We start from the raw sequence: 14,776 nt of genomic DNA on the forward strand, positions 1-14,776 counted from the left end.
TTATTGGTTGTTCATATTCCTTCTCTCAGAAGTTCAGGGCTAGTGGCACTGAAACTCAGGTTTGTCTGATGTAAAGTCACATTCCAATTCCTCCAAAGTTTTCCCTAGTACTTGAGCAAGAAGAGAGAAATGTGGGCTTTCAGTGGGGATTTTCAAAAGTGATCAGCACTGGCATAGCTCCAGTATTAGGCCAATTCTGAGGGCTTTTGAAAATTTCACCCTGTATTTCTAATATAAAACACAAGCAGAAAACCAAATTGTGGAGGCTGTCTTCATGACTCATAGAAGAGCATTAAAGGCAAAAACAATGAACATAAGAATGGCCATACTGGGTCAGACCAAAGGTCCATCCAGCCCAGTATCCTGTCTACCGACAGTGGCCAATGCCAGGTGCCCCAGAGGGAGTGAACCTAACAGGTAAAGATCAAGTGATCTCTCTCCTGCCATCCATCTCCATCCTCTGACAAACAGAGGCGAGGGACACCATTCCTTACCCATCCTGGCTAATAGCCATTAATGGACTTAACCTCCATGAATTTATCCAGTTCTCTTTTAAACCCTGTTATAGTCCTAGCCTTCACAACCTCCTCAGGCAAGGAGTTCCACAGGTTGACTGTGTGCTGTGTGAAAAAGAACTTCCTTTTATTTGTTTTAAACCTGCTGCCCATTATTTCATTGGTGGCCCATAGTTCTTATATTATGGGAACAAGTAAATAACTTTTCCTTATTCACTTTCTCCACATGACTCATGATTTTATATACCTCTGTCATATCCCCCCTTAGTCTCCTCTTTTCCAAGCTGAAAAATCCTAGCCTCTTTAATCTCTCCTCATATGGGACCCGTTCCAAACCCCTAATCATTTTAGTTGCCCTTTTCTGAACCTTTTCTAAAGACAGTATATCTTTTTTTGAGATGAGGGGACCACATCTGTATGTAGTATTCAAGATGTGGGCGTACCATGGATTTATTTAAGGGCAATAAGATATTCTCCGTCTTATTCTCTATCTCTTTTTAAATGACTCCTAACATCCCATCTGCTTTTTTGACTGCCGCTGCACACTGCGTGGATGTCTTCAGAGAACTATCCACGATGACTCCAAGATCTTTCTCCTGATTAGTTGTAGCTAAATTAGCCCCCATCATATTGTATGTATAGTTAGGGTTATTTTTCTCAATGTGCATTACTTTACATTTATCCCCATTAAATTGCATTTGCCATTTTGTTCCTCAATCACTTAGTTGTGTGAGATCTTTTTGAAGTTCTTCAGTCTGCTTTGGTCTTAACTATCTTGAGCAGTTTAGTATCAGCTACAAACTTTGCCACCTCAGTGTTTACCCCTTTCTCCAGATCATTTATGAATAAGTTGAATAGGATACGTCCTAGGACTGACCCTTGGGGAATGCCACTAGTTACCCCTCTCCATTCTGAAAATTTACCATTTATTCCTGCCCTTTGTTCCCTGTCTTTAACCACTTCTTCTCAATCCATGAAGGGATCCCAGGACAACTTAATTTACAAAAGAGCCTTTGGTGAGGGACCTTGTCAAAGGCTTTCTGGAAATCTAAGTACACTATGTCCACTGGATCCCCCTTGTCCACATGTTTGTTGACCCCCCCCTCAAAGAACTCTAATAGATTAGTAAGACATGATCTCCCTTTACAGAAGCCATGTTGACTTTTGCGCAACAATTTACATTCTTCTATGTGTCTGACAATTTTATTCTTTACTATTGTTTCAACTAATTTGCCCGGTACTGATGTTAGACTTGCCGGTCTGTAATTGCCAGGATCACCTCTAGAGCCCTCCTTAAATATTGGCATTACGTTAGCTATCTTCCAATCATTGGGTAGAGAAGCTGATTTAAAGGACAGGTTACAAACCATAGTTAATAATTCCGCAATTTCACATTTGAGTTCTTTCAGAACTCTTGAGTGAATGCCATCTAGTCCCAGTGACTTGTTACTGTTAAGTTTCTCAATTAATTCCAAAACCTCCTCTAGTGACACTTCAATCTGTGACAATTCCTCAGATTTGTCACCTACAAAAGACGCTCAGGCAAAGAATTCATTTAGTTTCTCTGAGATGACTTTATCGTCTAAGTGCTTCTTTTGTATCCCGATCGTCCAGGGGCCCCACTGGTTGTTTAGCAGGCTTCCTGCTTCTGATGTACTTAAAAAACATTTTGTTATTACCTTCTGAGTTTTTGACTAGCTGTTCTTCAAACTCCTTTTTGGCTTTTCTTATGACATTTTTACATTTAATTTGGCAGTGTTTATGCTCCTTTTTATTTACCTCACTAGGATTTGACTTCTACTTTTTAGAAGATGCCTTTTTATCTCTCACTGCTTCTTTTACATGGTTGTTAAGCCATGGTGGCTCTTTTTCAGTTCTTTTACTATGTTTTTTAATTTGGGGTATACATTTAAGTTGAGCCTCTATTATGGTGTCTTTGAAAAGAGTCCATGGAGCTTGCAGGGATTTCACACTAGTCACTGTACCTTTTTAATTTCTGTTTAAATAAGCTCATTTTTGCATAGTTCCCCTTTCTGAAATTAAATGCCACAATGATGGGCTGTTGAGGTGTTCTTCCCACCACAGGAATGTGAAATGTTATGTTGTTATGGTCACTATTTCCAAGTGGTCCTGTTATAGTTACCTCTTGGGCCAGATCCTGCACTCCACGCAGGACTAGATCGAGAGTTGCCTTGTGGGTTCCTGTACCAGCTGCTCCAAGAAGCAGTCATTTAAAGTATCGAGAAATTTTGTCTCTGCATTTCGTCCTCAGGTGACATGTGCCCAGTCAATATGGGGATAATTGAAATCCCCCACTATTATTGAGTTCTTTATTTTGATAGCCTCTCTAATCTCCCTTAGCATTTCATTGTCATTACTATCACTGTCCTGGTCTGGTGGTCGATAATAGATCCCTACTGTTATATTCTTATTTGAGCATGGAATTACTGTTGTGATAGATCCAGGCCAGTTGGGTACAGCAGAGTAGCAGAAGGCAGATATACTGGCCATTGAATTAAGTTTTCTGTTCCCTGACTGACCAGAGCAGGAGCTGATCCAGGCTAATGAGAACACCTGACTCCAATTAACCTGCAAAGAGTTAGGTGAGGCCATTAAGCTAATGTGACCACCCGACTCTAATTAAGGCCCCTCTAATACTATAAAAGGGCTCACTCCCAGTCAGGCAGAGGAGAGCCAGGGAGCCAGAGGAGAGGAAGTGCGGCTGAACGGCTGGTTAATGAAGACACCCTCAAGTCATTGGTAAGGGAGCCCTAAGGTAAGGGTGAAGAAGGGAGAAGCAGGAGAGCTGTGGGGAAGTGGCCCAGGGAAATGTAGCAACTCTGGCAGTGAAAGGTTGGCTGCCAACAGCTGCTACCATTAGGGTCCCTGGGCCGGAACTCAGAATAGAGGGCGGGCCCGGGTTCCCCCCAACCCACCACTACAGAAACACCTCCTGGGAGGGGAAAACAGGTCCCTATCAGGACAGGAGGCTAAACTGTTTTGGTATGAGGCCGTAGGAGCAACAGAGACTGTGGGAGTTATCTCACCAACCTCCTTGCTGGCTTACGATGAAAAGGGCTCAGTAGACTGTATCCCTGGCCCTAGAAAGAGAAGGGTTACATGGAGGGTTGCAGTGAGCCTCTGAAGCTAGCATAAACTGCCTGGAAGCGCAGGACCCACGGGGACAAGGTCGGAGCTCTGCCACACTATCCATAGAGATTCTATGGAACATGTGGATTTATTTAAGATTTTAATTTCATTTGATCTACATTTTCTTTCACATATAGTGCCCCCCTTTCCCTCGCACGACCTGTTCTATCCTTCCGATATATTTTGTACCCTGAAATGATTGTGTTCCATTGATTGTCCTCACTCCACCAGGTTTCTGTGATGCTATTATATCCATATCCTCCTTTAACACAAGGCACTCTAGTTCACCCATCTTATTATTTAGACTCCTAGCATTTGAACACAAGCACTTTAAAAACTTGTCACTGTTTATTTGTCTGCCCTTTTCTGATTTGTCAGATTCCTTGTGTGAATGTTTCTCATCTGATCTGGCCTATCCTTTATCCTCTTCCATCCTCTTCTCCTGACTATAAAACCTAGAGAATCTCTACCAATAGACTCTCCTCTAAGAGAAGTATCTGTCCGATCCACATGCGCCTCTGCAGCAATCTGCTTCCCCCCATCTCTTAGTTTAAAAACTTCTCTGCAACCTTTTTAATGTTAAGTGCCAGCAGTCTGGATCCACTTTGGTTTAGATGGAGCCCATCCTTCCTATATAGGCTCCCCCATCCCAAAAGTTTTCCCAGTTCATAATAAATCTAAACCCCAATGCTTTTTTTTCTTGCTTTTAATTTTCTCTCTGAATTCTGTTTTTTTTTTTTTTTTTTTTTTATTAAATGTAATGCTTAACTGTCAGGTAACTATGTTGGAAATACTCTTGCTCAAGTGGAGTCTATAAGTATATATTTTAGAAATGTTCGACTATTTGAAGAAAAAAAGTCAAAAGTACCCTTTCTTTACTTAAAGGCTGGCTGTAAAGCAAAACAAAAATTATTCCGTTTACTTATTTTCTTAGGGAGAAAAGGCCACATTCCTGGACATAAAATGCCCATTTCTGAACTTGTTTTTATATCTTTAGATTTGTAAAATCATAAGGAGCATCTACAAACACAGCAACTAACTAAAGCATGACAAGAAACTGATTTGTGTTTATTACACCTATAAAGTAATAGAAGAGTAATCTAGAGTGTCTAGTATAGGTTAAATAAATATTATGATTGCAAGAGTAATTGAGATACTGGAATTGAGGCTCAGAATCCAGCGTAAGAAAATGGGTTACAACATTAACAGAAACAGCTTTGTATGAGAGGAAGAGATGTATATCACAAGTTAAGTGAATGTATCTGGGGGTCATATTCTTGTTTTACAAGAATGTAGTTTAATCCCACAATGCCATTTTTTTTCTCCTGTGCTTCTTTGTCCCTTGATTTCATTGTTCTGATATTTTACCTCAGTATTATACCTTTTTCTTTGTTATGGGTATTTACTGCAATTTTATATTCTAAAAAACAAAACAAAAAAATAAAAAATAAACATTTAAAACAATTAAAAAATGTGATCTGCATTGCTCCAGGCATTGAGAATTCAGTCATCTAAAGACAGGATTTTCACATTAGGAATCAGTGCCACCCTCTTTGGGATTGTTCGAGAGTGCACTGTGGCACTGGTGCTATCTTCCTTAGTTAAAGGAAAATACAATCTAGCTTTTTTTGCTTTGTTTTAATATTACAACTTAGTTGTTAAACTTCAGATTTATTCTCAGGACTGGGTTTGAAAAAGCATCCCAGTGCAAGCTTTTAATGTACAGCCTGTGGAATTGATACCAGCACATAGTGAAGAGAATTTGTTTTTACTCCATTGCAGAAGGAATTTGAATTAACAGCTAATATCCATTCCTGTTTCTGTACACCAGGCATACTTGATGAGACCCTCTATAATCTTCTTTGATGAAATAGATGGTTTGGCCCCAGTTCGTTCTAGTAGACAAGACCAGATTCACAGGTAATGGTTTTTAATATACTACTGTGGATTATGTTTTTATTTTGGTAAATTTAAAGTAGCTTTTTTAAAAGCTTAATTTGGATTATTTCTTGGGTTAGATCCTTGCCTCTTCTCTGGCACTTTTACACCAAGTGAAAGAGCCAATATGGTGTAAAGGGTCACTAAAAGCTCATTTTATGACTAAGGAATGATTACTCCTGCCCCTGCAATGCCTTTTCAAGACCACCTTGCAAACCCTGTCAGCAGCAATACTGGATAATGCTATGACCCATAGGGCAGCCTAAGAAGGCTGGCCTAATTTAATAGGCCATCAGGGCTGTCTAAGTTATGTAGGAGACCTTGATAATATTTACAAAAAATTGTTTTTGAAAACTTTCTTCTAGCTCTATAGTGTCTACCCTACTTGCCCTCATGGATGGACTGGATAATAGAGGAGAAATTGTCGTAATTGGTGCTACAAACAGACTTGAATCTATAGACCCTGCACTCAGGAGACCTGGTCGTTTTGACAGGGAATTTCTTTTCAACTTGCCTGATCAAAAGGTAAAAGTTACAAAAGGATAATGTAAACATTTCTAGAGTGAAGTAAGTTGGTATCTCTGAAGATCCACATATTCAATACAGATCTCTATCAAATAGCATTTGGTATGTTTTCAAAATGGTAATAATTTGTCCATTGCTAGTCTTTTTTTTCTTTTAGTGTGGTTTTTATTTATTTATTTTTAATTTGGAAACTAGAATTCTTTAGACATCTCAAAGGCACTTACCCTCTTTGAAAAACTCAGTTTATAGTACATTTAAAGTTTAAAAAATGTTTTAAAAGTCATTCAAGCAAAAAAAGGCATTTTAATGGCGCTCAGATAGGACATATATATTTTTTTCCTTTACTCTCACAACTCAAACAGCTCAGCTAAATTTGTTGACATTTCTCCAAAACAATCTATAACAGCAAACTGAGTAGACCCTCTTTCCTGTTGTCTCAGGTTTGTGGAAGACTGTCTCCAGGCAAACCATAGCAACAAAGTACAAATCTTCCTCTACCTCAGACTCCTCACTGGAAGTGTCAACTTTCATCTGAGAGTAAACATGAGAAATTTCATCACAAAATAAAACATTTTGAGAATTTAGCAAGTTGATAATACATAGCAATTTGCACAGTGTTATATCTTCAAAGTACTGTGCAAATATTAACACTTGACTAATTTTCTGATTCTATTATGGTTATGGTTTCGTCCATTTTGACAGAAGTAGCATGGAACTGGATGCAAAGCTTAGAATTCTTGAAATCTGCAAGAGCAAGTAATTGTGTTACAGTTTGCTAGTAGTGAGGGATTTTTAAAACTGTCTCTGTTGCTCCTCTGGGGCTCTTACACACAAGTGTTTAATATTTTACTAAACCATTCTAAGACACAGTTTCCAAATAGAATCAAATTGGAAAAATAGAAATGCCCACTAGCTAAACAAAGAGGATTCCTCAGTGCAAAAACTGCTAGCCACTTCCCCCTTTTTCTTTTAATTCCCTTGAAGTCTGTTTGCCAGCTCATAGTCTGGCCTAGTCTAGTGGCTCTCAACGTTTCCAGACTATTGTACCCCTTTCAGGAGTCTGATTTGTCTTGCGTATCCACAAGTTTCACCTCACTTAAAAACTACTTGCTTATAAAATCAAACATAAAAATACAAAAGTGTCACAGCACACTTATTGAAAAATTGTTTACTTTCTCATTTTACTATATAATTGTAAAATCAACTGGAATATAAATATTGTACTTACATTTTAGTGTATAATATTTAGAGCAGTATAAACAAGTCATATGAAATTTTAGTTTTAGTGACTTCACTAGTGCTTTTTATGTAGCCTGTTGTAAAACTAGACAACTATCTAGATTAGTTGTACCCCGGAAGACCTCTGAATACCCCCAGAGGTACACCTACCCCTGGTTGAAAACCACAGCCCTAGTCAGTGTGCTCTGTGCTGTGACATCATAGCTACTGTAATCTCACTGAAGTGTGGAGCTGGCCCAGAAAAGGGACAGGATAAAGCCCCATGCCCCACTTTTCCAAAGCCATGCAATGTATTTTTAGAAGTGAAAAATTGGAGACCTTAACTGATCCTTCTCTGGGCTGGCTTCATTCTCCACTGAAGCTCTTTGGTAGTTCTGCTCTGAGTGAGGGGCATCATAGTGGAGCTGGTGACTCATGACTTTTGGGGACTCAAGAGTAAAAAAGGTAAGCATTGGTGAATTAAGTTTTGAAAGCCCCTCTTCACTTAGTTAGTGGGGGCATCCATCACATGTTGAAGTACAGAAAACCATTTTGTTATTTGCAAATTACTTTAAAGTCATTTCAGTAATCCTAGCTGCAAACCTCCAGGCCTACAGATATATTGAAATTCTGCATGTCTGGAATGTAATAATACTGAATAGTGAAATAAATAAATACTGTGTTTGTGTATCAGCGCTTTCCTTTTTTTAAAAAAGGAAATGTATAAAAAAATCGACATTTATGCAACATTATAACTGTGAATTTAAGCACACACTCCAGGAAATTCAGAAGGGTTCCTACTGCAGTTGTAATTTGATCACATTACACTGTAAGCTGTGTGGCGAAAGGACTTCATCTTTGTATGGGTTTGTACAATGCCTAGCCCAGTGAAGCCCCAATCCATATTGAGGCTTCTGAGTGCTATGATAATATAAATAGATAACTATATATATATATGTGAAGAAATACATTTAGCTGTCTGCATCATAATGAAAATTGCACATGTACAAAACAGGAGTTGTTGTGATTGCAGTGTGAACATATTTTTACGCTTCTTAGTTCGAGTATTTTATATTCTCAACCACATGTTGCATTAATGTATCTTTGATATTGGATTTAATGTGTAGGCTGTTAAAATCAAGTTTGAATCTATTAGATTGGTTTCGTGTAATACTCATGGAATTTTTCTGTAATAATAAACTATCTTTTGTGACAAAGTTCCTCCTCTGCCTTGGTGGGTCCTTCGCTTATTGGCAGATTTTCTCGCCTCAGAACCTTCCTCCTGATGTCTGATATTGCTTGTATTTCTCAGTCTTCTAGTAGTATGCCTTCTCACTCTAAGCTTCTTGCTCCCAACTCCTCGCACGCATGCCACAAACTGAAGTGAGCTCCTTTTTAAACCCAGGTGCCCTGATTAACCTGCCTTAATTGATTCTAGCAGCTTCTTGATTGGCTGCAGGTGTTCTAATCAGCCTATCTGCCTTAAGTTTCCAGAAAGTTCCCGATTGTTCTGGAACCTTCCCTGTTACCTTACCCAGAGAAAAGGGACCTACTTAACCTGGGGCTAATATATCTGCCTTCTATCACTCCTATAGCCATCTGGCCCGACCCTGTCACATATTGTAAAAGATTAAGTACTGAGGCGTTTTATAATGGCAGAAAATCTTAATTGGAAGTATAGTGGTCGCCACTAAAAAGAGTCAGCACACACAGGTATTTCCTATGTCACAGAACTTTTCCTTTCCTCCTGAGAATTTGTGTTGTACCTTTCTACATGTTCTTGTGACATTGTATTGACACAATTAGGATAATTAATGACTCTTGAATATATGACCTAAGTGCTTGAAATATGTTGATTTATTGTTGACTGCTGATTTTGCTTACTAATGCTGAAATACTTACTTCTTTATCAGGCAAGAAAGCACATTTTACAAATTCATACCAGGGACTGGAACCCCAAACTGTCAGATCCTTTCCTGGGGGAGCTAGCTGAAAAATGTGTTGGTGAGTGGTACCATATTAGTGTTATCACTTTTAGATGCCTTTTCTTTCTATAAAACATTTTCTTAAAGCTTGTAAAGTATGTTGAACACTTGCTTCTGAAGTTCTGAACATGCGTCAGATGCTTTGTTTTTTTAATTTATTTTTCAATTTTATTTTTATTCAAACTTTTATACTTTCTACAACCCTTATTTGTAATCAGAAAAATCAGGCATGATTGTATCAGAGGGATTAATATACAGAATAAATACTCAATAACAGTTTGAAGGTAATAATGCAGTAGATAATGTTTTCCTGACATAACCTCCAATGTCCTTTTGTAGGACTAGTGCTGACAAAAATAAAAGCACCTGGGAAGCAGAATCTTTAGGTAAAGATTCCTTTGAAAACTTTACAGATGAGATTTGTTGGCACAGTTTTACTGCCTTATGTGGACAAAAATAAATTTCAGTAGTTTTTACTGAATCTCTGCCATGCTCTCTTCAGACAAAGACTCTCAAACTAGCCACTGGTCCTAAAGCTAAGATTATCCCCCCAGAGTCTACTAGTGCATAATATACCCATGTGGCAGGCACAGGGCAAAAAACTTTCTGTCCTATAGACTCAAGCAACATGAATATCTTAAATATACCGTTGGAGCACTCAGAGACCTGCTGTACTGAATGGGAGGATGGTTGTTCAAGCCAGCTGCTTAAAAGCAGGACAGAAATAAAAACACATATTCATGTAGTGAGATTTTTAACGGGGAATAACCTTAAAATACACACCACAACCTCCTCACAACAATTTGTCATATAAAGATACATCCTTTGTCAACCACCTGCTTGGGCAAGCATTGAAGTTCTCAGAACAAGGATAATCTCAGATAACTGTTCATTGGGCTCCATCATCAAAGAAATAAGAACTTTAAATTGAGCATCGGTCCATTCAGTCAGCTACTGTACATCCGAATTATCCTCTTCATCCACAGGGACAACCATCTCCGAAGCAGCATCTCTCCGCTTTTGATCCACAAAGACCTCAACATCTTCTGGTGAGGAGAAAATATAACTATCCAGCAAACTCCAATTTAAGCTTTGCCGGGTATAAGGCAGCATGTGCCAAACCCATTTAATGTAAATTCTGCTTGACTTTTTCAAAGGCCTGGTGCCACTTAATGGGAGAGGGAGGATATCTGGGAGAAAATCCAGTTTTGGTCCTTTGAAAGTTCACCATATTTCTGTCCACCATGAGAATACAATTACATATTTTAAGATGTTCAGACTACAAGGACAGTCTTTTGTAGGTTTTACTCCAAGACATTCCTGGTGCTCAAGTAAAATCAGTTGGTTCTGGGGGAAAATTTGTTAATTTTCCAGAACAAGAAATATCCCCAGAATCTGGTGTCACTGGTTCTTGCACCATTCTAATATTGTGCACTTGCGTTTCTCCTTTCTGTATCTTGGACTTTAATGTCTTCTAGCATTTCCAAGATCAGAACCTTGTGTCTACCATAAAAAGTGTCTCCACCAGTCAGAATAAGGCTAGTTTGTCTCACCTGCCCTGAGATTGCCTCATCATTTTTGTTCATGATGTCTCAAACATCTAACCTTTTATTCAAGCTTTCCAGATTCATTGGAGCCATGCAAACCTACCTCTTGGTCCCCTTTTCACACCGATGCAGTAGCTATTAATCTGCTCTTGTTCCCCTTGAGTGGACAAAGTTTTAAAAAAAACAAACGAACCACCGCCACCCAGTCTAGAGTCAACAGGCTTTTGGTACAGCATGATTTTACCTTTACCCTGTTTAGCGAACATGGCAACACCTACAAATAACTGAATCTTAATGAAGAAAACTACTGAAATGCTACAAATATAACTGACCTCTACTGAGAAGCAGTCATGAGAGTGGATACCTTGCTTGTTGATGTATACTTCCCACACAACTTTTTTTAAAAAATGACTGGGCTTATTTAATTATTAAAAAAATAAGACAAATACAACCAGGACTTGTAGGGCAATAGCAGGTTGTTTGATAAGGCTGGATTTTTGTCACAACTGCCCTGGATTTCATGAGTTGATGTCTTAAAAATGACGTGTGCCATTTGGAGATTTTTGTGTCTGGGTTTGTTAAATAGTTGAGAAAACCTCTTTGAGTGGTTTGAGAACTGCAATATTAAACCATGGGATGCATGTGAGATTAATAGGATGCAGCAGCTAAGGGGAGCACTGAAGTGGTGTAAAAGACCAGACCTTTGGAGTCTTAGTGGGAATTTTAAATTCCCAGAGTGGCCACAAGATGGGAAGCTGAAAAAGCCATGAGCACAGGAAAAACGTATGGTCTTCCTGCAGATAAGTGTGTGTGAGAGATGGGGGCAAACCAGCCTGAAGTTTGTGACTTGTGCCCATTTCTTGTACATATTTTTGTTTTGAATATTTACCTTTTAGGTAAATGGGTACTCAGTTATCTTGTTAACTCAACCTTTTAGAAAACAAACCATATTAGCAACAGCAAAGCTGTGAACTCTTCCATCCACTGTCTGTTAATCAGGTAAATCCTTTCAAAACCTAGGTAGGCCATGAAAATAATACTAAACAAAGATTTTAAAGAAATACATCACTGAGTCAAGACAGTTTTTAGAAATATTCTGTTTCATGTTCATTATAATTAAGCAACTTACAAGAAAAAGAGGTAATTTGTTACCAATTCATTCTTTCTCTCCCATCTTAATACAGTGATGAAGAGAGATGACTCCTTGGGTTTTTTTCACCACACTGTTGTGAGAAAGCTATGGTGGTATCTTTCATTTCAACCTTATACTGAGTTCTGGGCTGGCATGCTTCCTGTGCAGTGTGCCACAGAATTTGGACCATGATGATCTTATGATGATGTTAGGCCAAAATCTTGACCTAATTTGGCAAGAAGATCCTACCTTTTTCTTGTTGTAGAAATAGTTACAACTGATTTTTGGGGAGGGCTTTGGAGAGGAGAGAGTTTGTGGAGAAATCAGTTCCCAAGAGAAAAAACAGGAAAGATGACTAGTTTCTGTAAAAGTCTGATGCATGCTTTATAGTAGGCTGTATGGGAGCCTGCTTCCTTACTGTGCTTCTCACTGCAAGTTGTGCTTTTTAAAAAAAAAAAAAAAAAAGTCTCTTGTTTGGCACTATCTGGTGGTGGTAGGGAGCACAGAATGGACTACTTTAGTTTTGTTCTATCACAAAGAAAGCCAGTGCATTATGACCTCCCCAAATTTAGAATTATCTCTTTGATTTTTAAAAAGCAGAAGGAAATGCATTAAAATTTAGTTTTATTACTACAGTGACAATTGGGGATAAAATGAGTTCCTTCAAGGTTAGAGTGAAAAACCATGCTTCATATTCAGCCTTGACAACTTACTTATGTTCTTACATCTTCTAGGCATGGTATGTATTTGCTTCTTAATACTAAAAAACCTATAATGTTCTACAAGATATTTTCTTGCAGTTATCTTGTCAGTCACTCAAATGAATATACAAGCATGCACAAGAGAATCCTTCAGTAAAAGACAAATTATTACTCTTCAAATGCAGTTGTTCCTGAGAAATAGGGAAATAGAACTGGTGACTAATTGTATATCTGATCACCTGAGAATTTAATTTTCAAAATAGGCCATAGGCTACTATTTCCTAATTTTGCAATTCCATGGGGATGTACAAGCTGTGATTAAAAAGACTGTTTGTAAGGAGTATTCTAACATTATTAATAGAAGAATTGGAAAGGACATAGCTTTAAATTTGCTGAGTCTTAATTTGTGTCAGATGCTTAAACTGGATTTTTAAGATAAAAGGGAGATTAGAGGAGCAATATAACGGTAATGCATGTTTGAACTTGACAAGTTGGTTTAGTTTTCCCCAAACTCATTTGTTCAATCTGTTGTGCTATTCTATCAAGAAATGGACCATTGTGAACTAGTAAAATAATACACAAAGTTAAAAAGGCAAAGCAGCATTTAGAGTACAACGCAAATTCTAATTTATCCAGTACAATTGAATGCCCTGCACCTGAAATAAGTTGCCACGTGTTTGGGTCTGTCCACATGGATTTAATTGTGAAATTGGGGCCTTAGTACCTGAACAATGAATTCTAATCAGAAGCCACCTGTAATTAGTTAACTGTTTAAAAAAACAAAACAAAACAAAAAAAAAACCCCCAATTTATCTTCTAATAAAATGAGGGACAATAAGATTGCTTGTATCTAATCTGTTTGATTTCACTTGAGCTATGGCTTATTAATGTGAACTTCAGGATAGTTTTTCATTTAACCTGGCACTCAACTATTGTGATTATTTACACAGTTATAACTTTTTACCATTTTACTAGCCATTTTTACAAAATGGAAGAGGTTTATTCAAAAAAATTATCTATGGAATCCAATATTTATGGTAATGTTCTGACTATAATCACATACTTGGACTCGCATTCAAATCTTTATGGAAAAGTCCTATAGAATTTAATGGGACACCATCAGTTTAAAACCACATTTTCATCTTAAATTTTTTTTTACCTACTTTTATTACTAGTAACCCTTAAAATTAATATGACTAAAAATTAGAAAAGGGGGAGAGATTTATTCATCCCCCCAGTTTGTTTACTTTGTGCATTTGTCCACACTTCGTATTGTCATGTTTATTTTTTTGTTGGTGGTGCAGGCCTTGTAAAGGGGTGTTTACCAGAGGCACTAATAAAGCTGAAACAAAGTCAGGGCAGATGTGTGCACAGTAAGAGAGGAACAAGGCAGGAAGGCAGGCATAAACAACTTCAGTGGTGAGGGTTTTGTGCCTGCCGGAAGATCCTCCTTAACATAGAGAGATGCAGAAAAACCATGATTTTTTTTTCCAAAAAGAGGTCTAAAAAATGTTCAAGATAACCATTTAAAGGATTCCTGGTCAGTTTTTTAAAAATCGTGAATAGATTCTATAAACATCTTTAAAAATGAGTAGAATTTAATAAACTATATCCCTGCTAATCGTATCATTCGGTATGCTGGGTTAAAAACTCTATAAAAAGATTTTCTATAAGAGAATAATCTTGTAATTAGTATTCTGTACTACAGCATGTTCAGCAGAGGTGTTTTAGGCCTGTATAGTACAGTTGTATGTATGGCTCTAAATAATGATGATTAAGCAACTATAGGTTCTAAACAGAAAATAGAAATGAATAAAAAACCCTACAACAGCATAGTAGACTTTCTGCCACTTTTCTCCATACAATTAGAGTTATAAAATTAAAAAGACTGAGAGAGAGAGAGTTGTGCTTGAGAGTAAAACCTTAGTTTCTTCTAGCAACTATGAAGAATGAATTAGGTGAGGGAATTTTTCTGTCTACTTGTATGCTCTGATTAAATATTTTTCCTTAATATCCTCCATTTTCTCAGATGCTTTGTGAATATATGTACTTTGTTCCTAAAATT

General features: G+C 37.7%; 1 protein-coding gene across 8 annotated transcripts in view; it reads left to right on the top strand.

Annotated features, from left to right (window-relative positions):
• The window catches only part of ATAD2B (ATPase family AAA domain containing 2B), a 177,308-nt gene that overhangs the window by 63,358 nt on the left and 99,174 nt on the right, over positions 1-14,776 (top strand). For all 8 annotated transcript variants that reach the window (XM_073335846.1, XM_073335847.1, XM_073335845.1 and 5 more), the window contains 3 exons: positions 5,497-5,585; positions 5,969-6,128; positions 9,260-9,350. In XM_073335846.1, the coding sequence (XP_073191947.1) occupies positions 5,497-5,585; positions 5,969-6,128; positions 9,260-9,350 (340 nt within the window). The remainder of the gene's footprint in view (positions 1-5,496; positions 5,586-5,968; positions 6,129-9,259; positions 9,351-14,776) is intronic.

This window comes from Lepidochelys kempii, chromosome 3 (assembly GCF_965140265.1).
Source record: "Lepidochelys kempii isolate rLepKem1 chromosome 3, rLepKem1.hap2, whole genome shotgun sequence".
Lineage (NCBI taxonomy): Eukaryota > Metazoa > Chordata > Testudines > Cheloniidae > Lepidochelys > Lepidochelys kempii.